General features: G+C 37.8%; 1 protein-coding gene across 1 annotated transcript in view; it reads right to left on the bottom strand.

Moving 5' to 3' along the window:
- Positions 1–25,038, bottom strand: part of HMCN1 (hemicentin 1) — a 412,067-nt gene that overhangs the window by 93,478 nt on the left and 293,551 nt on the right. The window contains exons 53-66 of the mRNA XM_066361732.1: positions 22,381–22,531; positions 20,602–20,796; positions 18,824–18,937; positions 16,687–16,874; positions 14,718–14,814; positions 10,656–10,817; positions 9,772–9,885; positions 9,454–9,656; positions 9,101–9,182; positions 8,862–8,993; positions 5,978–6,127; positions 3,013–3,175; positions 694–818; positions 286–469 (exon numbers count right to left, since the gene is read on the bottom strand). Coding sequence (XP_066217829.1) covers positions 286–469; positions 694–818; positions 3,013–3,175; positions 5,978–6,127; positions 8,862–8,993; positions 9,101–9,182; positions 9,454–9,656; positions 9,772–9,885; positions 10,656–10,817; positions 14,718–14,814; positions 16,687–16,874; positions 18,824–18,937; positions 20,602–20,796; positions 22,381–22,531 — 2,060 coding nt within the window. The remainder of the gene's footprint in view (positions 1–285; positions 470–693; positions 819–3,012; positions 3,176–5,977; positions 6,128–8,861; positions 8,994–9,100; positions 9,183–9,453; positions 9,657–9,771; positions 9,886–10,655; positions 10,818–14,717; positions 14,815–16,686; positions 16,875–18,823; positions 18,938–20,601; positions 20,797–22,380; positions 22,532–25,038) is intronic.

Raw genomic sequence — 25,038 nt, 5'->3', positions numbered from 1 at the left:
TTTTTGCTAAGATATTAGTTCTTGAAAATTCATATGTAATAGATAGATTTCTTCTATAAAAGACCTATTTTATACAATTTACTAAAACATGAGCATTTAAATAAGAATAAAAATCCATTGCAATTTTTTGTTATTCTCTGTCTTCTAAAAAGATACTGAAAAAGAAAAAACATATGCAAAAACTTAGAAAAAAATGTCTTAAACTTTATTTAGATAAGTTAACTCTACAATCAGTGCAACTTTATCTGTCTAGGAAGCAACAAATGACACACAATAAAAGCTGACCTGATAACCTGCCCTCCAGACAGCAACCGGATATGGGAGGAGAGAGGCAGAGGAAGTCCGTTCTTCAACCAGTTGATCTGTGGTGGAGGTGTCCCTGTGGCTCTGCATTCAATATTTATTGAAGTATCCACTAAAGCCGTTAGTTTCACAGTTTCTTCTTTATTACCCCTAATTGCCGGGGGAACTATGCCATGGAGAAAATGAGAGAGAGAGGCAAATGGGGTGTATGTTACTAGTTCAAATCATCTCAACTACAATTGCCTAAATTTTTGCTTTACAACCCAAGAGAAATCTTAATGACACCATATTTTTAAACTAAATGCTTCAGATACCTGCTGCTGGGTCTTCATTTTCACCGAGAGACTCCTGAAGTAGCATAGTCAAAAGAGGGTGAAATTTCATATTTACCATACACATTTAAGTTAAAAATTCGGTCTTCCTCTCCAGCAGGATTAGTAGCAACACACGTGTATTTCCCCACGTCGGACGGGAGCGCTCCATAAATGATTAACGTGCTGCCATTTGCAGTCACCCTAAAGAAGGGCCATAAAAGAGGCACTGAGATGATGTATGTTGAGCTAAAATCTGGAAGACTCACCCAATTTACTGTGTTCTTTAGAAGAAAAAAACACCTCAAAATGCACCCTTCTCTTGCAAATAATGGTTCAAATATTTTTCACTAACTACATAGAAGTATGTAAAGTCAGAGCTGGTTAAACAGATGGAGATTTCAGGCAACCAACTAAAATTCTACAGTCCTGGGTCTCGTATATCCACTGCCTCCTTTTGAGAAAAAAGGAAATGAATAAAATCAGATTAGGAATGTCCATATACAAATCATAGGCAAAGATGTATTTTGTTTTGTTTTTTTCCCTCACAGATAGGATATTTTATCCTCAGCTGTAAATGTAAGGTCTGATTTAAATTAAAATTATAAAAAATTCTGGTATGAAATGGAAAAAGTGTTACAATGAGAATTTAAAGAAATTATCTATCAAAAAATCTAGTTATACTAAGTAATACTCTTAATGAGAAAAAGTGGATTAATTTATTTAAATTGTGACACCAGCTCAGAATTACCTATATATGGGTATATTTTGCAAAAATTTTTCTGTAAGTTGCTAAAGCTTTTTCTTTTGAACTATGCAATAGTAAATAACAACTATACGGTTAGATGATCAGAGATATCTAAGTTAATTGCTTTATTGACTCTTTTCACAGATCATTAATCAAACAAGTTTTATAAAGAGATTACATTGCTATTTATAGTTACTCCTATAATAGTGATTTTATTAGTTTCTTCCAGTGTCAAAAGTAAACAGCCCATTTCTAACATATCATGTTATTAAATATGATTATTGAGAATGTTATTTCCTGGGTCTATTGTATATTTTTTCAAGATATGAACTTTAAAATTCCATGAATTTAACCACATTAATGAACAAAAAAGCAAATGCCATGACCATGGGAATTAGTAAGTTAGCTTTGGGAAAATTACTTTATTTGATTGATGAATTGTTCTACTTACAAACCTGTACGTACTGGGGAGCAGTAAACAAATAACCAGTCTAGTGGATATAAGTACAATACATTTAAGATTATCATGTAAAAGAAGTGATAGATTGAAAATTCCTAGGTACAAGTATTCTCTTATATTAATATAAGATCTTTGGTCTCAACAACTAATACTTGGCTTAAGATATGACTAATATAGGCTGATTTAATAAAAATAATTAAATATTTGTTAACTCTTCAGAAATGTCCACACCAGAGATGTGAAACTTAAAATGTGTCTCTAAAATACTGAGCAACCTAATCTTATAAAAGGACCAAATATCTAAATTTTAATAAAAATAATTTTACAGAAAACATTTATCTTTCTTTAAACTATGTATATTCAACTCATTAACTAGAAAATACATTCCAAATTGTTAAATTTAAAATGTTCAAAATGATAAAGATTGCAATAATTTAATTAATGCCTACTTATACACATATAATTCTTAAAGTAATTATAATTTCTCTAGTATTTGTATATAATTGGGCTTTGTGATAAAGTAATCTAGTAGATATAGAATTCCGCATTGTTCTTACAAAAGTATGTGTTGCTAACAGTAGCAGGAGGCCCCTACTACATTATTAATCAATCTTCATGTGGTTTGTGACACAGGTAACAAGTGTCAGCTGAAAACGGGGCTTAGACAAATCACTGCAAGGAATGAACTAGGTTAGGGTGATATTGTATCTTTTTCAAAAGGAGTCAAGAAATAGGACATGATTGGTGGTTTGGTGATCTCAAGAAATGAAATCATATCTAAGATTACTGAAGAATCTTTTATAAGATAAAATTGGTGTGATGCTAACAGGAGGAACTAATTATTCTATGACACGTAGTTTGGTATAAACATTCTGAGATTAGAGGAATAAAACCAACAACAGTTAACTCACTTTTTTGTAAGAATGAATGTCTGAGGAAATTTTACTCTAAGTTATATAAAGAACACACACACACACACACACACACACACACACACACACACACACACTTTCAAGTGATTCTCCAAGGAGAATTTCCACATTCAACACTCCAAAATTATTTTTTCTCTGAATACAATGATAGCCAAGTTCAAAGGAGACTGAATTTGGTATTATTTGTGTTAAATGCGAAGCATAGAGCATTGTACAAGACCTTGAAATTAATGATTCAAATATTCTTTTTAAACATACCGGATTCTTTCGGTTTCACTGCTAGTAGTTATGTGTTTTCCATCTCTGAGCCATAGGATAATTGGTGGGGGAAAGCCATTTGCATTGCAGACCAGCTCAACATTTTCTCCTAGAAGGACACTGACTTCACTTGGTATTTCAGCACCAGCAACACTTGGGGGAACTTTGGAGAAATAAAAATGTCCATTAACAAGGCACGATGATATAAATTCTAACAAATAAAATAGAATCACTGGACAATATGCCATTTTTTATTTTATATTCCTCCTAGATTGTGGTTCTAGATAAAACTGTTATTATCCTAAGTTATTTTTAAATGAGGAAAGGGTAAAGCAATTACTTCAATATTCCTGGTATGTTTTTAAGTTGATATAATTATTTAATTATAAGGACTGGTGACAAGTCTACCTCATGGACACACTTCCTGGCTAAATAGAATCACTCTTAGATCAAATTCTCAACAGATAATTTAGAATTCGTACAATGCAGAATAATCTGTTTTATAAAAATTGGCATAAAGATTTAAGTTTTCAAGATCCAAGAGTTTCTGTTCTTTCTTTTTAGCCGTGTTTGGTTTTCACTTTAATGATGAGATAGAGAAATAATGTGTAATAAAATTTTTTTTTTGCATTTTTCTGAAGCTGGAAACAGGGAGAGACAGTCAGACAGACTCCCGCATGCGCCCGACCGGGATCCACCCGGCACGCCCACCAGGAGCGATGCTCTGCCCACCAGGGGGCGATGCTCTGCCCATCATGGGCGTCGCCATGTTGCGACCAGAGCCACTCTAGCGCCTGAGGCAGAGGCCACAGAGCCATCCCCAGCGCCCGGGCCATCTTTGCTCCAATGGAGCCTTGGCTGCGGGAGGGGAAGAGACGGAGAGGAAGGCGTGGCGGAGGGGTGGAGAAGCAAATGGGCGCCTCTCCTGTGTGCCCTGGCCGGGAATCGAACCCGGGTCCTTCGCACGCTAGGCCGATGCTCTACCGCTGAGCCAACCGGCCAGGGCTAAATTTTGACAATGGTATCAAACAGAAACACATTTGAATTCCTTTTCCATATAATTATAGTGGTCTTCTGGGACAGTCACGTCAGTTCACAAGAGCCAGGTCTGCACGTCTTTGCTATTCAGTGACATCACGTTGGGAACTTGAAATGAGCCATGGTGGAGATATTTACACCATGGAAATTGGCAAACCATTGGCTACAATTCAGGACCTTTATATCTGTAGTGTCAATTATTTAACATTTACCAGCACACCACTGCATACTCACTCTAAATCTCAGTTTAGTCACCTACAAGATGATAATTATACCAAATTTATATAATTGAGGGTAATGAAGAAGTCAAACAATAAGAAATATCCTTTAATGAATTCTAATATATGACAAGCACTACACTAGGACCAATATGCATATATTATTTCTAGTCTTATGACATAATAATGTATGTAAACAGTCTGGTAAAATGTTTGGACACACCACATACTCCTATGATTAACAACTAATATTATTATTGCATTAAACATAACAAAACATGCAATTTCTGACAGTGAATCCCTGAGTAGCTCTTTTTCCCTTTGTTTCTGAAATCTCAAAATATTATTAATCCAAGAAACCTCTTATGCTCATAAACTTATTTTACTTTTTCTTTAATTTTATTTTTTGCAGTTAGCTTTAGTAGAGCACACAACAGATCAATAACAATGTACATTTTAACTCTTTGAACAGTATGAACATTCATGTACATCCTCGTGCCTCCTGACCATCCAGAGTGGGATCGTACAAAAATTTTTATTTTAAAAATGTGTAAGGCAACATTAAAAAAAGGCAAATGTATGTTCTTCTTGTTTCCATAAATTGGTTATCAAACAAACATGATTTTAAGTTAATAAAACTGTAACTGAAACTAATTTCATTTTTATGAAAAAAAAGCTCACTCCTGGGGGTCAGCCAGCATGAAAAAACTCACAACTCAAAGTGTTATTTTATGATAAATTATTTTCAAAATAACTATATTAACATTGGGAAAAGGAAGCATTTTGACTTAGTTTCAAGTTAGACTTCCATTTCAATTCATTATTGGGAAAAAAGTACTTATTAGAGGTTTACTGAAAATCAGAAGGATACAGGTCTCCTTGCAGTGCTAGTACAATGCTAGAACATAATGGGAATAAGTAAATATTTGTTGAATAAATGAACGCTTGTTACTTTTTATCTCAAAATAGCATAAAATTCATGATTACTTGAAATTTGCCCAATCCCTTACCTGTAGTTAGAACATAGTGCAGCCTCTTTATGAATTAAATACTACTTAGAAAGAAATAAGAATAGACCTATGGGCTTAGCATCAAAATAAGTTATGCTAGTTTTAAATAAATAATTCAACAATAATTTTGGCAAACATGGAAAAATAAAGAAATTCAAATTTCTACTATTCTTTTCTTCCACATATAGGCCAATTTCCATGAGAACAGAATCTACTGGTAAATGCAAGACAGAGAATTGACAATATTTTTTGTTGATCTAAACATATTTGAATCAATTAGAAATGATCTCTTTAATTGTGGACTTATTTTGTACTATGTAAAGAATGTAATAGTCTGACCAGGTGGTGGCGAAGTGGATAGAGCATCAGACTGGGATGCGCAGGACCCAAGTTCGATACCCCGAGGTTGCCAGCTTGAGTGCGGGCTCATCTGGTTTGATGATGAGCCAGTGACCTTGGACCCAAGGTCACTGGCTCGAGTAAGGGTTACTCAGTCTGCTGTAGCCCCATGGTCAAGGCACATATGAGAAAGCAATCAATGAACAACTAAGGTGTTGCAATGAAAAACTAATGATTGATGCTTTTCATCTCTCTCCGTTCCTGTCTGTCTGTCCCTATCTATCCCTCTCTCTGACTCTGTCTCTGTCTCTGTTAAAAAAAAAAAGAATGTACTATAGATATTGAAGATAAATCACATACCTTGAATTGAAAGAATGTAATTTTTCTCTGCCTTTCCTTCCATATTTGATGCGATGCATGTATAGTTTCCACTGTCTGACCGCTGAGACCGGGCAATTTGGAGTTTGCTACCTCCAGACAAAATATGAACTTCAAGTGAGTCAGAATTTTCTAGAGGTAGACAAAAAGCAAAACAAAACAAAACATACAAAAGCTTTTATTGTTGACATCTTTTCAATTCAGCACAAAAATGTCTTGCTTCTTGTGATGAATATATTTCTTAATGGGAGGGAGATTAAAGATAGGTGAAAAAGGTGAAAGGGATTAAGAAGTACAAATTGTTAGTTATAAAAATAGTCACTGAAATGTAAAGTACAGGCTAGGGCATATAGTCAATAATATAATAACTATGTATGGTGTCAGGCACTTAGATTTACTGGGCTGATCACTTCATAAGGTATATAATTGTTGAACCACTATGTTGCACACCTGAAACTACTGCTCACATAAATTAGGGGATATTTAAAAATGAATATGAAGTGAGAAAAAAAAGAGGCATTTGATTATTTTTATTAAACAAGAACATCAGAAAAGCGAATGACAAGTCAAAAAAAGTTCAATTATGCAAATGAGATGCAAACTCAATTATCATGATTGAGTAGCAAGTAACATACGGGTGGAGGTGAACAGAAGCATGTCAAACTGGACAAGAGTGCCGCACATCGACTGTTCAGTAGGGTGTGTGGTCACCTAAGACTGCCAAAACACACTGACAGTGATGGGGCATGGACAGGATCAGACTGTCCAGCAGTTCTTTTGGGATCCTTTGCCATTCTTGTGCCAGGGCAACGTCCAGCTCAAAAAGTGTTGTGGGAGGCACTGGACGGTTTGCTAGATGTCTTCCCAGTGCATCCCAAGCATGTTCAATGGGATTTAGTCTGGAGAATGTGAAGGCCAGTCAACGTGTTCAGTTTCCTGCCTCCTGAAGCACGTTGTTGATGAGATGCACATGGTGGGGCCTTGTATTATCGTCCATGAAAAGAAAGTTGTTTCCAACTGCTCCAGTATAGAGTAGCACTATAGGATGCAGGGCTTCATCTCGATATCTGACAGCAGACAGCAATCCGTTTCTGATGACGTGGAGGTCGGTATGACCACCAGTGCTGATTCCAGCCCACACCATGATTCCACAGCCACCAAAGGAGTCCCTTTCTCACCTCAAACGTGGATTCTCCCATGTTCCTTGGTCACGCCAGAACAGGACACGATGATCGGCAGGCTGCAGACTTAACTGTGACTCATCAGAGAAGAGGACAGTTGACTACTCATCACAGGTCCAATGATGATGTTCATCAACCCACCTTCTACAGGTTCTACAGTGTTCAGCAGATAATGGAATGCATACCATTGGTCGTCGGGCATGCAGTCCAACACGATGGAGCAATTTTGTATGATCTGGGTGCATATCCATTGTCTAGTGGCAGTGAGAAACTGTCTCTGCAGCTCTCGCATTGCAGTGCCTGTTCTTTCTTGCCAGTAAGGTCAAGTAACGATTATCTCTTGCTGTTGTGGCAGATAAGCAACCCTGCCCTGATCTTCTTTGTACTGTGCTAGTCTGTTGAAAGGGATTCCACATTTTCTAATCAGGCTTTGGGATGTTCCAAGTGCTGTTGCCACTGTCATCTGTGTTTGACCAGCTTTAAGACATCCTATGGCTCTCCAGGCTTTGCATTCAAGCAAATTGTGTTGCAGGGGCATTGCAAGGGCTGGGAGATTGTAGGATGTGCACTTTCAAGATCAGAGAATGTGTAGATACTCCGGTACTTTTAGCCATTTGTATAGTGCATTTTCACCAATGAAATAAAAGATGATTTTGCATCTCATTTACATAATAGAACAATTTTCTTTGACTTGTCATTTGCTTTTCTGATGTTCTTGTTTAATAAAAAAAATCAAATGCTTCTATTTTTATCACTTCATATTCACTTTGATATATTGCCTAATTTTTTTTTTTTTAAAGATTTTTTTTTTAATTTTTTTATTTATTCATTTTAGAGAGGAGAGGGAGAGACAGAGAGAGAGAGAAGGGGAGGAGCTGGAAGCATCAACTCCCATGTGTGCCTTGACCAGGCAAGCCCAGGGTTTCGAACCAGCGACCTCAGCATTTCCAGGTCGACGCTTTATCCACTGCGCCACTACAGGTCAGGTCAGATATATTGCCTAATTTTTGTGAGCAGTGTAATATAATATTGTGTCAACTGTGGTTGAAAAATAAATTTTGAATAGTTCTTTCTTTGTTCTTTTATTTTATTTTATTATTTTTTTAAATATTTTTTTCTGAAGTGAGAAGCGGGGAGGCAGGCAGACAGGTTCCTTCATGCACCCAACCAAGATCCACCCAGCATGCCCACCAAGGGGCAATGATCTGCCCATATGCGGCACTGCTCCATTGCAACCAAAGCCATTCTAGTGCCTGAGGCAGAGGCCATGGAGCCATCCTCAGCACCCGGGCCAACTTTGCTCCAATGGAGCCTTGGCTGTGGGAGGGGAAGAGAGAGATAGAGAAAAAGGAGAGGGGGAAGGGTGAAGAAGCAGATGGGCACTTCTCCTGTATGCCCTGGCCTGGAATTGAACCCACACACTGGGCTGATGATGTTCTACCACTGAGCCAACCGCCCAGGGCTGTACTTTTATTTTAAATGAGAACCTTCTTGAGAAAGGCAAAGAGAAAATTCTCTTTATAAAATAAATAATTTTATGAGTCTATTTTGTAAGTTTATATTTCAGTGCATTAAGCTTTCTCAACTAAACACAACTATAACATAATGCGAAAAATGTGCTAGTTATATAAATCCCATGCCTTCCAAGCAAAAGAAAACCACAAAAATATGCACAGCTGTATTACCTATAGGCTTGTGATTCTTCAACCACACGATGGTGGGAGGCGGGATTCCAGTGGCATCGCATGTTAGGGTCACAGGATTGCTGATCGTCTCAATAACCACTTCTTTTTCAGGTCCTTCAATACTGGGTGGCACTGTGAAAAGAGAAGAAAACCATGTGTCCTCATTAAGTTCATTCAGGACACTTTCTTTCATTGGCATATCTGGGGGAAAAAGAGTTGTATTAGAGGCAGATGCTCACCATATACATTGAGGTGGAAATTTTTATCATCCCGTCCTGCTACATTTATAGCTCTACATACATACTGGCCTGTGTCAGATACCTAAAAGAAAAAGATACTATTGTATGTGCTCCATTAAGTTATAGATGACCAACCACACTGCTCGAGTGTAGATTAAATCATCAGTCATCTTTATGCTCCAACGCCCCAGTCCTAATTGCTTTCTGCAGTCCTGCTTTTTTAATGAAAATAAGGTCAATGGCATTGACGATGTTATTTGATAGTAAATATCATCTCTCACTGTTGTAAAGGGAATAGGCAACTCTCAGTTCTCTCTTCCACAATCCCACGCAGACAAGAATAAAAGGTGCACCTCAGCTTTCTTGATGTGCAGCATTTGTCCATCTGCTAAAATCTCCACGTGAGTCGATTCTGTGATCATCCGCCCGTTCTTATACCACGTGACAACTGGAGGTGGGACAGCGTTGGACTCGCACTCCAATGACACTGAGGACCCCTCTCTCACATGAACTACAGAAAGAGATTCACTGCCGTGATCTTTAATGCTTGGGGGCACTGAGGGAACGAAACAAGAACAGAAGGATTTTATTTGTCGTTAAGATGTGCAGATAGAAAATATTGAATGTCAGTTTAAAAATGAAAGAATTTTAGGAGGAGGGTGAAAACAAACCATAAACAGTCAGGGTGACCTTTTTCTTGCTTTCACCAGCTTGGTTGATAGCTATACAAGTGTACTGACCACCGTCAGATTCTTTGGCCCGGATGACCTGCAGTGTCCGGCCACCTGTGGACAAAAATAATGGAGACGGAAGAGCGGTACAGAAGTTTTTCCCATGACTGCCTTATCAATAAGATACATGGCAAAACATTCTGTTACAGTAAAATTTATTTAGGAGCATTTCATATGGAAGATGAAAGAAATCAGTTCTCTTTGATTCTTCCTTTATGACTAATTCTACTTTTTTATAAAAAATAAAATGCATCCATTTTTTTTTCTCTGCAGTAACCAAACATGAATAGAACCGTTTGATGCAGACCCCAGCGAGCCAACAGTGATCGTACTGCAGTCAAACATGTTAACAAGCCAGTGTGACCCCAATCAACTCAACAAAAAGAAAAAAAAATATGTTAACAGCTATTTCCTGGGTTTAAATTTCTCACCATGTAGAAGTGTCTGTTTGTCGCTTTATCTATCTGTCTGTCATCAAGGAACTTTAGGGTTGATTAAAAACAATGAGCGAATTTCTCTAATGAAAGCACTATTTATTATTGGCCTATCATCCCCACAGAATTACTAAGCAGTTTTGTTCCTAAATTTCATAATGTCTTGAAGTAGACCTTGTTACTGTATATTTTCACTAAAATCTCAATGTCTATACAATCTTATCCTAATGGCCTGAAATAGGGAAATAAAAAAAAAGGGCACTTAATGTGAACAAATATATAGAACAGAACTAAAGTTTTGAAAGAGACTAAGTTGAAATGCCATTTGTGTTTAAAATAAAGAAAGAAGAGAACGTTTTGCCCACCTTATAAGAGTAATGAGTTCCTTACCAGGCACAATGAGAGCGTTTGTGTTTGGCTTGATAGGCTGTTCATTCTTGAGCCAGCTGAGATCAGGAGGCGGAAAGCCAGAGACTTCGCACGTCAAAGAGATGAAGTTGTTCACCACCACAGTGAGATTTTCCGGGTTGGGACCAATGACACTTGGAGGAACTAAAAGGGTAGATGTATTAAAAGTAAAATCTGATGGTATTAGTAATGCATACGTATTCCAATACGTACTCTGCTAAGGTACTGTGTTAATGATACTGTTAATTATCTAGCTGTCTTCCCTATTAGAATTCCCTAATGCCTTCATCAAACCTGTGTCCATCAGTCTTGTTCCTCCCAATTGAAAGAAAGTGCCAGCATTTTCAAAGACAGAATTATTCTGCATTTTAGTGAAAAATGTACTTGGCAATTCCAAAGGTGGTTTTGTTAATGTACAAAGAAAGACCTAATAGTGCTTCTTATTATTAAGTTAGTTTGAATATTCTTGTTTTTAATATTATATCCTTATTTAAAATTTTTACTTTCCTGCATATACAATAGCATTTATAGAGTAGAAATTTAATTTTAGGGGGTACTTATTCATAAATTATACAGGTTATTTCAACAATGTAAAACAACAACTTTCAAGATGAGCAGAGTAAGATTAGTAATGCATTGAGTTCTCCTACAGCCTTATGTGCTGGGCCCCATTTTTAGCCTCATATTACAGCTGAGGAAGGGAGACAGAGAGAGGTTAGCATCCTGCCTAAGACTTCACAGCAAGTGACTGGTTTGTTAGCTTAGCAGTCTGGCTCTGGAGCCCTCCTTCTTAGCCAGTCCTGTACTGCCCAGCAATTACAAGTGTGAGCACTCAAGCAGAAGGGTAAGGTGACAGTAGGGAACTAACCTAGTCTGGGGATCAGGAGGAAGAAGTGACATTTAGGAAGATTCTTGAGACAAAGATGATGTGTTATGGAACTGTGCACCTAAAACCGGTTTAATTTTGTAAGCTAGTGTCACCCCAATGCATTCAATAAAAATGAAAAAAGAGAGAAGATGCTTGAAATGTGACCAGGAATAAGCTAAGTGGAAGACAGGAAATGGGTATGTCTCCTGAGAGAAGGTGCAACATACAGTAGCTCCCTTTATCTGCAGGGCGGACGTTCCCAGATCCCCAATGGATGCCTGAAACCAAGGATGGTATTGAACCATATATACCATTTTTAAATCTTTTCACTCATAGTAAACACTTACGGCTTCTCTTTGACATATATGAATTGCCAGCATCACTATTTTTGCACTTTGCAGACATTAGGAAGTAAAATGAGTTATTGAACACAAGCATTATGATATTGTGACAGTCGGTCTAATAACAAGACAGCTACTTAGGGACGACAGGGTGGGTAAAACCTATGCTGTGAGTGCACTGGACAAAGGGATGACTGGCATCCTGGGCAGGACAGAGTGGGACGACAGCATGAGATTTCACTGTACTGCTCAGAAGGGAGCGTAATTTAAAACTTATGCATTGCTTGTTTCTCAAATTTTCCATTTACTATTTTGGAGTAAAAGACATGTGAGAGGACCCCAGGCAGCACACAGGTCCCAGTTCAAGCTGGTACCTATGCATTTATAATGACATCACTGTGCCTGAGTCTAAGAGTTCCTCCAGTCATGGTTGGCCACCTAAGGGTATGTGCATTGTAGATGTGGAACTTCGTGAGAGGTAACACAGAAAAGTGGCTAAGTATAAAACCTCTGGAATCAGACTGAGTTAGAAACATGGTCCTGCGTTTGCAAGCTGTGCAACTTTGGGCATGCCCCTCAATCTCCCTGAGCCTCAGCTTTTCCATCTTTAAAAGGGGTGTATAATGGTACCAGTCACCTGGTGTTCCTGAGATAATTTAGGCAATAATACACACAAAACACCTGCCAGCACCTGGTAGGTATAAGCAGTCAACATGCTGCGTTGGGACATGCAAGGCTGAGCTTTTACGTTACTGCACAGGAGCGATGAGACACGGGCTAAAGGATCTCTGGAACGCTGCCCATGAGAGTTAGGTTGGATATGAAGCAGTGTGAAGACTCAGGCTCGGAAACTGGGAGGTTGTCAGTGTGAAGGTCAGAGTCCAAAGGAAGCAAGCACTGCTGTCGTGGGAGATAACACTTGGTGATTTAAATTATTTCCCCCCCAAATGAATCTGCCAGTATTTAAGTAGGGTTTGTGACTACAACTGGCAGCTCCAGATGCCGTGAACTGGTGAGAGAGGAACTACTCTCCTGACTCCTGTCCTTGATGATAAACACTAGTGGCTGCTGCTCCTCCAGTCACACAAGGCTCCCTCTCACGTGTCTCTGCTGTGCATTAAGAAGAGGCTAACAACATAAACAAAATATAGTGAAGGAACAACAAATATTTATTTAGCAACTATTGCAACTATAAACACCATTCTAAGTTTAGGGAGACCAACACATAAAAGAAATGACCACTGGCCTATAGCCTTTATAATAAAGTTAGGGGATAGAAGCGAGGATCTAGATCAGTGGGAGTCAACCTGGTCCCTACCGCCCACTAGTGGGCATTCCAGCTTTCATGGTGGGTGGTAGCGGAGCAACCAAAGTATAAATAAAAAGATAGATTTAACTATAGTACGTTGTTTTATAAAGATTTATTCTGCCAAACTTAGCAAAAATCCGACGTCAAATACTTAGTAAGTAATTATTATATGCTTTAACTTGCTGTAACTCTGCTTTATAAATTTTATACTTAGTAGTTACTTCCCTACTTTATAAATCACCATTACTGTGGAACCAGTGGGCGGTTAGAAAATTTTACTACTAACAGAGATACAAAAGTGGGCGGTAGGTATAAAAAGGTTGACTACCCCTGCCCTAGACATAAAAAGACACCATAAGACAATATATGTAACTGCTTTAATTGGGGACATGGGTATTTATAAGGTGCTCTTGATCGCATAGTGGAAGAAAAGTTAATCCTGCCATGGCGAATCAGAAAAAATAATAGTTTTATCGTTTATATTCATTCTGTTGTACTTTACAGATTACAATGGTTATTGTTGTTTAATTAAATCATTCTTCCTGGGAATTCACAACATATTTGTTCCTGTTTGGTCAGATTTAGTCATTTAAAGAACCTTGAAAATATTTATAAAGCATCTCCTGTGTGTTTCTTACTGTGCTACATATGGGGAATGCAAAGATGAAAGTGTTTCAAATATGCGTTACCCAGCAGACATTGCGGGACAGCAGTGGTCCCCCCGCGTCACACCAGCAATGACTGTGATACCAAATCAGTCCGTTCAGGGCTGAAATAATTCATGAAGTTTCAAATCTCAGCTACTCCCAAAACCAGCTGGAATTATATATATATATCATGCATGTAAAAGAAATCTTTTATGATGATTGGTCACTGTTTCCAACTTAATATCCTGAAAGCAGCTACATATCACAAAAACAAAACTACTCTTTTGTGGAAGACAACTGCTGTTTTACCAAAAAAAAAAGTTATGTATACAGTGACTAGCATATATTGAAGACGGAAATTTTGATGAATGACTTAGGTGTGCTGGTGGTTTTCAGAATCATTTCACTTCTCAGAGTGACTTCTTCTTTTCCAAGGAGTATACGAGATTCTAGAGGATGTAGAGGATGTAACTCAACATGACTTCTACCCTTGATGAAAGAACCTGATTTCAATCAGGACTTGTAAATAAAATTTTTATAAGTAAAAGTTCAAACTTCACCAAAATGTGTAATTTTGGGCATTTCAAATTTTGATTATTTTTTTAACTTTTGAATACAAAGGAGTCTCTGCTTTCTCTTGAGGGACTGAAATGGTACAAAAACAGGCTCTTCAGAAGATTTGTACTTTGTACTTTATGAATTCCACTACCTGCTGGTGGGCAGAAAGGGTGGAGACTGCGTGAATTTAGGCTCTCCACATTGTTCCAAGTTAAAAGTAATAATAATAATAATGATAAAAAAAGCCTACATAACCTAAACCCCAGTTTCCCTGCTTTCTCAAGAGCACGCTAATGAATATTTGGGGAACTGAGTTCTTACCGTGAACGTTGAGGTTAAAATACTTTTTGGCACTTCCAGCCGTGTTCTCGGCAACACACACGTATCGGCCAATGTCTGTGATTTGAGAATTTAGAATCTAAGGGAAACATGAAGAAATTGCAACTGAAATACTTTGTATAAAGCCACTTGTCATAATTCTGAGAATAAGTAATAGGTATCCTTTCTAGTTCATAGCCGGTGAACATAAGAAATAAATTTATACATAATAGCATTGGTGCTGGCTTGTATTGATCAGGTCAGTTAAGTGAATATTTATTTATAAAGATTTCCAATCAGAAAAGGCAATTTTATATGTCCTTGTGGTATACTGATGACAACAAGTGTTCCCAAGTATTCTCCCACTTCCCTAGCCACACCCCTGACAATGTGACTTTGAAGCTCCTCCCATCATGAGGTGGAGTAAAGATGTAAAATTTGCGTTCTCCTTGTGTCTGGCCTTGACCCATAGAATGTGATGGAAGTGACAATGTGCCCTTTTAACCCTGGGCCTGAAAAGGCACTGTCACTTCTTTTTGCTCCTTTGGAACTCTGCCACCACAATGAGAGGAAGCCAGGACTAACCTGCTCGAGGGTGCAGGGTCACATGGGGAAGAATCAGCCCCATTATTGCTGCTGAGGCCCCAGATATTTGCAAATGCCCAGCCAAGATCAGCAGAGCTGTTATCTCAGCCACAGCATGCAGACACCGGGTAAGTCCAGCTGAGACCAGAAGAATCCCCCAGCCAACTTGTGAGCTAGACAAATGTTTATAGCTCTGAGTCGTTGTTTTGGAGTGCTTTGTTTTGCACAGCAATGGTGAGCTAATATAGCACTTTTAGGTTATTTTATTGAACAGAAAGTTCTATCCATCTATATATCTTTTGGCCCTAGACAGAGAAACATTTAAGTATTTTGGTAGAGGTTGTATGATCATCGAATAGAAATCATCAGGATGTTTACAAAATATTTTGAGAATTCAAAATTATTTACAGGCAGTGAACCTGACTCATTTTTTTTAAATAAAGAACTCCATGAGATATATATTAGATGTACTGATAGTTATATGTAGATTCTTGGGCCTACAGAATATCATTTATATGTTCAAAACATAACTTAATAAATCGTAAAATAACAAAAGAATTTATTTTTCTAAGTGCCTAACTTTCTTTTAGGATATTTGAAAAAAATATATAGACATTAGTAAACAATTCAGGATATTTATGTGGTTTCCATTATTATTATATTGTTATAATTTATTTGCTAATAGAGTGAATTTTAATCTATAGGGAATCTTATATCACCTAGAATTTTACCAGCAGATGCAACAGAAAGGATTGTAATAGTTTGCTTATGTGTGGTTTTTATCACAAAAACCATATTGTATTAAACTTGGTATGTGTATGTGTGTTGAATGCATAGACAATTTCTAGAACAGTTCTAGCAAAACTGTTAATAATGGCCACCTCTCATAATGGGAATAAAATGAGGATAAAGAATTTTATTTTATATCCTTTTTTTTTTTTTTTTTTTTTTTTACACAGAGACAGAGAGAAGGACAGACAGGCAGGAATGGAGAGAGATGAGAAGCATCAATCATCAGTTTTTCGTTGCGACACCTTAGTTGTTCATTGATTGCTTTCTCATAAGTGCCTTGACTGTGGGCCTTCAGCAGACCGAGTAACCCCTTGCTCAAGCCAGCAACCTTGGGTCCAAGCTGGTGAGATTTTTGATCAAATCAGATGAGCCCACGCTCAAACTGGCGACCTTGGGGTCTCGAACCTGGGTCTTCCACATCCCAGTCCAATGCTCTATCCACTGCACCACCGCCCGGTCAGGCTATATCCTTTTTATGTTTAGTTATTTTTACAAATATACTTCTAAATAATGAAAGTTATTTTTAAAAGTCTTAGAGCCAATTATAAAATACAAAGTCAAACAGCCCTTTTAAAATCAGATGTTTTATTTTTACCTGCAGAATTCTTCCGTTTGATAGAAAATTAAGATGCTCGTCTTCCAGCAGGGGCTGCCCATCCTTCTGCCAGGAGTTCCTGGGCACAGGGCTGCCGCTGGAGAAACACTCCATCAGCACGCTCTTGCTCACCAGCACGGTGACCTCCTCGGGGAGGTCGCTGTTTGCTCCCTTGATAACCGGTGGCACTAGTAAGTGATCACAACAGAAAGTCAGTAAAAAGACACAAGGCCTTTCCTAAATTATTCTACTGTTTTCTGACAATATAAAAAATTGTGGGATAACAGAGGAGTAAAACTTGAAGAAGAACCCATGACCTTCGAGTAACGTTTACACTGAGAAATCAGCAGTGATAAACATTATGTGATTTGCGTTTACGTTCGACCCTCTCTTTACCTATCCTGGACTAACCCTTCTGATAGTTTCATTCTCATTTGGGTCAATCCCAATTCTTCCTCAGTATACCTTGGCTTGTTTTCTCTCTCAGCCCTTCCCACTGTGCCCTTTGGGTCTCAAGCATCTGCATGAATATATAGTTCTATTTGGTCAGCTAGACAAACCAGATCACTTACATCTTTCAAGTGTATTTGAAATATACAGATTTGGTCTTACTTGCAAGGGAGTTGCCTGGACTAGTCAAAGTGTGTTTCCCCGTCTCAGTATCAATGGTATCAGCATCACTTGGAGCGTGGTTCAAAATGTAAATTTAGGGGGCTGCCTTAGCTCCCCTCCGTCAGCATCTCTCAGAAGGCTCAAGAAGTTTGTAATTTAACAAATTCTCCTGGTGATCCTTACGCATGCTAAAGTCTGAGAAGTCACGCTGTAGAATTTCCTACATGTATTCATTTTCATTAAAGAAATACTGTGAAATTCAGGTTCATGTCTACTTCACAGTAGACTAGACAGTTATGGAAAATCACATACTACCTGTAGAATTTTTACAAATGGAAATGTTAAATAAACTAGGAATGCAAGGGTTGACATAGAAATTTCTTATCACAGCAAATACTCTTTTTATTTTGTTTTGCATGTTAATTATTTTATGTTTCACTCTCTTTAAAATGTACCATATCTTTAGCAATCAGTAAAGATGATGTATTTAAAGTAGATGCAGTCTTCTGGTATTTGGGTCTCTCAAAAAATAAACTGAAAGTCTATAAAGGAAATGATCAACGCTTCAAAGCATGTAATAGAATTCAATGTTATCTTGAATGCATATCTTCATATTCAAAGTTTTGTACTTTTTACTATACTTCAGTAAACATGAAATATGTAACCTGAACTGAAGATTGGTAAATAATAAACTTGAATTTTGGATTAAATGATGCTATCACTAGCCTCATACCATGAAAAGTAACCAAATGGAGTCTTTAAAACATTAAAAATTCCGTGTTTTATTCAACTCTTGTTAGAGCTGAACCACTGGGAGGTAGCAGGAGGTACAGGCTAAGTCCAAGGTCTGACCTATAGAGCTCTTCACCAGAGCTCTTTGCTCTCTCCTACCCTTCCACTACCTGGGTTACACCACTCAGAATTGTTCCCAGTGTATGTAAGGGGCGAGCATCAAACTGTGAAACATCCCTAACTGAGACAGAATTTTGGATACAGTTCATTTTTCTTGCTTTGTTCCCACCTCTCTAAACTCATCTTCAACCATACTTTCCAACTTTCTATGAAGGTAGAAAGATGTAAGAGTAGAGTTTCAAGGGGCCAACTTGCCAGGCAAAGGGACCCCACATCTGAGAGTGACACTGTTAGTAGAGAAAATCAAAGCCAAGAGCTAGGTAAAGTCTGGTAAACTCTTTTGAGTCAAGGAAGTCTAGCCCGGGACTTTTCGGGTTTGTGATTCCATGAATTCTTGCTCTCTTTTTCTCCTCTCTCTCTCTCTCTCTCTCTCTCTCTCTCTCTCTCTCTCTCTCTCTCTCCCTCTCAGTTTAGGCTAGTTTAGTCAATACTTCAGGAGTCCTAAACAATGTGCTCTTAATTTGTGTAAGACAACAAACTCCTTGGGAGAACTATCAGTTTCTGATTATCCTTACTGTCTTTAGGATGCTAGTGCAACATCTTGCAAACATTAGTTCCTCGAAAATATTTTTGGGTGAAAGAATGCGTAAAGCACAAAAGAAAACGAACTCACAGAGAACACGGACGTCGTAGTGAAGGGAATCTTCCCCAGCCTCATTCACAGCCACACACGTGTACCTCCCCGCGTCTTCTACTTTAGCCCGCGGGATCTGCAACACTCTCCCACCTGCAAGTACGTCCTACTATGTTTACTTCTGGAAATCTTAGAGGGAATACTGGTCATTAACAATTTTTCAGCTCTAATGACTTCCAGGTGCCACTGGTTCATTTTTAATTCTACCTATCACTTTTACAACAAACACTACATTATTGAAAAGTGATCCGATACATGAGTCAGATCTCCTGAGGAATAAATCACAGCTTGTGTAGTTTTTCCCCTGGGCAGGAATGTCGCTCTATGCCTCTCATCATGTTCCATGGACAATGTTACCCTGCAGCAAGTTCTTGCTTTTACAGTTTGAACTCATATAAAGAAAGTTTCACTGTTGCATGCAAGAGGTGGCTTGAGAAAAATAATAGCCAAAGGCCACAAAAGGCACACAGTACACCACTGTACATACAATCTTGAGAGAATTATTGTGTATTAATTTTTTATGCTGAGATAATTTCAAACATACAGAACAGTTATAATTATATAAAATGTTCTTACCTATGTTTATCAATTATTTATATTTTATTTCATTTGTTTTAACTTTGTATATATGCATATGATCTGTAACACACATATATATTATTATAGACATAATCTTTTTTCTGAACCATTTGAGAGTGAGTTAGAGAAGTGGTGTGCTTTTACCCCTAATTACTCATAGATCTGTATTTCATAAAAAAGGATAATCCCTTATATACATATTTTTCGCTCCATAAGATGTACCTGACCATAAGACACACCTAGGGTTTTAAGGAAGAAAATAAGAAAAAAAATATTCTGAACCAAATGGTGTGTTAAAATATATAATAAAATACCGTATTTCTTGCTCCATAAGATGCACGGGCATTTTCCCCTCCACTTTTGGGGGCAAAAAGTGCATGTTATGGAGCGAAAAATATGGTAACTATAATATAATGATCAAGATCAGAAAATTTAAAATAAATATAAAACTACTATTGTATTCATAGTCCATATACAAATGTCATTATAGTTATAATATTGTCTTTTATGCCTTTTTTTCCCAAGCCCAGATTCAATTTAGGATCACATATTACATTTAGATATCATTTCTACTTTGTTTCCATTTTCCCCCAAGATATTCTTTTATTTAATTAAGATGAAATTTATATACAGTGAATGCACTAATCTTAAGTATACAACCTGACAAATTTTGACAGGCTTATTTGAATGTTTGCTACAAGTGAATAAAAGTCTTGAAATATTAGTCCACAACAATTTTCCATCAATAATTATTTAAAACTAAAACTCTTTGCTATCGATTTATGATAAATGCATCTAATAAACTGAGTATAACTATTTGTAAATATATTGTAGAACTGATCACAAATATATTATAGGATTTATGTAAAGAAACCAAAGTGATTATTTTATCACACTATTAGAGAGCAGAGGCACACGGAAGCCAAAGGACTTCCTTAATTTGACAGAAAGATCCTGTAGTAGTTGATCTGAAAATTAACTAAGGTGTCCTATCCTGTGTCAAATTCTCAACCTAGACTCTCCTGGCTAGAAGCTCCAAACACACCAGTGACATCCGGCAGCCTGTGTCAGCTTACTTATGTGGCCAGAAAGTCAATCAATTTGATGGGTCTTACTAAATGAGAGGAAACAGATTTGGCAGAGATTTAGATTTTCACCCCATTCGTAGCAATTTTTACCTGGTAAAATCAATACTCGGTCGCTGGAGGTCAGAGGACGACCGTCTTTGTACCATGTGAGTGTAGGAGGAGGAGCAGCACTGGTTTCACAGTAAAGAGAAATGGGATTGTTGACGATCACATCCTTGGCTTCACCACTCCTGCCAGTATCCAACATGTTTCCAATTTCCCAGAGTTTCTGAAAACTTGGAGGAACTAGGGAGAAAAGACACAGAATTTTGGACACACATGAATGCTAGTGTCAATCCATTCAATGAAGATCTTGGCTGTGTTTTTACAAGGGTGATATGTAAATATGATCAATTAGACAATGTGAAAATATTTTCAAGCATTTCTACATCTACCAACTCTAGCCGTTAGCCAGAAAAGTAGTAGACAGAAGTTGGAGCCTGTCCTTGTGGGGAAAAACAAGGAATTCAGGGTTCAGAATGCTATGCTCATCCCCTGCTTTCCTTCCCTGTTACAGCTGTCTGCTTTCAGGAAGGACCTACCAAAATAAGCATGGCTGAAGAATATAATCACAGCAGGAAAACACATATTTTGAGGAGCCATTAAAAAATAATGGCTTGGTTGAGAGCATTTTCCAATAATTCGTCTTACTAAGAAAATGAAAGGAGTTATGTTATCAAGATTAATAAGTCCATTAACTGAAATAATAGGATATTCTCAAATTTTTCTGGGGAACAAGTATGAACTTTCTAGAAGGCAATTTGCCTGTACATAGAAAACATTACAAATGTCTATAACATTTGACCTAAAATTTCTACTACTGGTAACTTACAAAAGAAATCAAAGATGTGCAAAAGTTTTATGTAGACAGTGTCCAGGGAAGCCCTACATATAAGTAGCGAAAAGCTGGATACATCCCAGACATTTAAGAACAGGGATCAGGTTAAATAAAAATTTGGATACTCAAGTGCTAAAACAGTTACTAAAACTCGTGTAGAGAGTAACTGGCAACAATAGCGGGTATCATTTGTAAGCATTTTTCTAAGAGTTTTACATAATGTATCTCATCTAATAGCCACCACAATTCTATAAAGTATTAATTTTAAAAGCAAGGAAACTGGGGTTTAAAATATTTAGGTAACTTATCCAAGTCACAATTTTCTTTTTTTAGTTACAAAGTTCTCAAAGACTAAAATCATCATTCCATTCCAAGTCTGACTACTTTAAATTCTGTACTATACCTTTTTTCTTTCCATATAAGTGCTATTTAAAAAAAAAAGTTTCATGATATAACACTGGGGAAAAGCCAATGTAACAGAGATGTATGTACCATGCGAGCTCAATTTGTAAATGCAGTATACATTTCTTTTTTAAAAAATATTTTATTTATTCATTTTAGAGAGGAGAAAGAGAGAGACAAAGAGAGAGAGAGAGAGAAAGAGAAAGAGAGAGAGAGAGAAGAGGGAGGGAAGAGCAGGAAGCATCAACTCTCATATGTGTCTTGACCAGGTAAGCCCAGGGTTTCAAACCAGCAACCTCAGCATTCTAGGTCAATGCTTTATTCATTGCGTCACCACAGGTCAGGCAGTATACATTTACAAAATTTATCAGAAGGAAAAATATCCAGAGGAAACACAAAAATAACAGAAGTAATCCTGAATAAGGGAATTATTTTCCTCTTTATTTGGTTCTCGAGTCCAAGTTTTCAGTAACAAATTTCTATTATTGTCAACAGAAAAACAATCTAAAAGAAACCAAGTCGAATTTCTTTTTCTTTATTTTGACATACCACATAAATTAAATGATATACAATAAGTATATTAGCATTACCTTGTATATTCACATCAAAATCCAGCTCATCTTCACCTGCAATATTAGATGCCACACAAGTATATCGTCCTGTGTCTGATATTTGAGCTTCTTTTATTTGAAGTGTGTGTCCATTGGCAGCAATATTAACATGATCATCTGATTTAAGGGGCTGTGAGTCAATTACAATTAATGTTAGCATTACTTTAGCTAATAAGTCCTCTAAGAGACCATGCAGTTGATTATTATAATTCATTAATTAATAAAATTAAAAATTATACAAAATACTCAAAACAACAATAATTTTATTAATTTACTGTATTTTTGTTTTTTAGTAATCATATTTTTATTGAAAAATATAGCTTATATAGTTTATATCTGTGCCAGCTATATATTTCTGGGTGGTACATTTATACATTTTTATCATAAAAAATGTTCTTAGGTACTATATCCAATTAGAAAATAATATTTTCGCCCTGGCCGGTTGGCTCAGCGGTAGAGCGTCGGCCTAGCGTGCAGAGGACCCGGGTTCGATTCCCGGCCAGGGCACATAGGAGAAGCGCCCATTTGCTTCTCCACCCCTCCGCCGCGCTTTCCTCTCTGTCTCTCTCTTCCTCTCCGGCAGCCGAGGCTCCATTGGAGCAAAGATGGCCCGGGCGCTGGGGATGGCTCTGTGGCCTCTGCCCCAGGCGCTAGAGTGGCTCTGGTCGCAACATGGCGACGCCCAGGATGGGCAGAGCATCGCCCCCTGGTGGGCAGAGCGTCGCCCCCTGGTGGGCGTGCCAGGTGGATCCCGGTCGGGCGCATGCGGGAGTCTGTCTGACTGTCTCTCCCTGTTTCCAGCTTCAGAAAAATGAAAAAAAAAAAAAAAAAAAAAAAGAAAATAATATTTTCAATTGATCCTGCAATCGATTAAAAATCATATCTTTTATTATATTTTTAAAAAAATGCTAGACTTAATAAAAAATCACTGTTGTTCATTCGGAAGTATCATTACTTCACAAATAAAATGTTTTATCCTAGAGATATTTATATTATGTTATATTGAAAGTATTACTATACTTAGTGAAAGATTAGCTTACAGATATTTAATTATGATGTTTTACTGATAACATTATGTATACTTAATAGGACATTTCTCATCTATGTATTCTGATTTAAACTATTCCTTAAAGATTTTAGCTCTTGGATCAATGTCATTCCTTCTAATGATATTTTTCTCATAATTCCTGGTTATTTCAATCCTTACATAGTCATCCAATGAGGTGTGCATCCAATGCCGTGACCTCGTCTCTAAATTTTTTGTCCCCAACATTCTCTCAGCCACTCAATGGATAAGTCATAGTTAGACCTTACTGAACTACTTTATAACCTGTTTCTTTTTTTTTAAAGATTTTATTTATTGATTTTACAGAGGGAGGGGAACAAAAAGTATTAATTCATAGTCGCTTCGCTTTAGTTGTTCATTGATTGCTCATATGTGCCTTCACCGAGCAAACCCAGGGTTTTGAACCAGCCACCTCAGCATTTCAGGTCAATGCTTTATCCACTGTGCCACAACAGGCTAGGCTATAACCTCAGTTTCAAGTTCTCACTCTGATCATCACCTCCTAATTTTCTAATTCACTTCTAGAATCCCAACTCCAATAAATTGTTGGCCCCCTGGGACAACCCACAATCCATTGACCGTGCAATGTTTTCACTGCCTCTCATTCTCCTCCTGACCTATTCCCTCATGATCCAGAGAAGATCTATTATGGCATTCACTCCTTGCATAAACCCTCACCTCCCCTGCTCCCTCCTTTCCCTTTTTTTTTACTCCCTTGGCAAAACCTTAACCCTAGTAAACACCATTCTCCGTCCATTCTGGTCTACTCAAGGATGTCTCTCCAGCAACTGTGTCCTATCTCACCTACATCATCAGCAATTTATTCTTTTTCCAATGGATTATTTCAATCTACACACAACATAGTATAACTTCCCTCATTAAAAGAAAACTCCTTAGACTGCAGCCTCCTTCCGTATTTTTCTACTTAAAAGTCAAAAGACTTAGAAAAGTTTTCTACATTTGCTATTTCCATTTCCATCCATCTTTTATTGAATCTGCCCCAATCAGACTTTCAGCATCTCTGCTTGACTAAAACGACACTGTCAAGGTCACCAGTGACATCACATTGATAAATTTACTGCTCAATTCTGTCTTTTTTCTTATTTTATTATTTTTTTCTTTTTCATTTTTCTGAAGCTGGAAACAGGGAGAGACAGTCAGACTCCCGCATGCGCCCGACCAGGATCCACCCCGCACGCCCACCAGGGGGCGATGCTCTGCCCATCCTGGGCGTCGCCATGTTGCGACCAGAGCCACTCTAGCGCCTGAGGCAGAGGCCACAGAGCCATCCCCAGCGCCCGGGCCATCTTTGCTCCAATGGAGCCTTGGCTGCGGGAGGGGAAGAGAGAGACAGAGAGGAAGGCGCGGCGGAGGGGTGGAGAAGCAAATGGGCGCTTCTCCTGTGTGCCCTGGCCGGGAATTGAACCCAGGTCCTCCGCACGCTAGGATTCTGTCTTTTTTCAATGAGTGACATGTAACAGTTTAACTTGTCTTCATTTTGATATACAGTGGTACCTTGAGATATGAACAGACCAATATATTAATTTTTTAAGATACGAGCTGCGACTCAA

The sequence above is a fragment of the Saccopteryx leptura genome, chromosome 2, assembly GCF_036850995.1.
Source record: "Saccopteryx leptura isolate mSacLep1 chromosome 2, mSacLep1_pri_phased_curated, whole genome shotgun sequence".
NCBI classification, from domain to species: Eukaryota; Metazoa; Chordata; class Mammalia; order Chiroptera; family Emballonuridae; genus Saccopteryx; species Saccopteryx leptura.
Note: the sequence above shows the minus strand (reverse complement) of the source record. Positions and strands in the feature narration are given on the sequence as shown.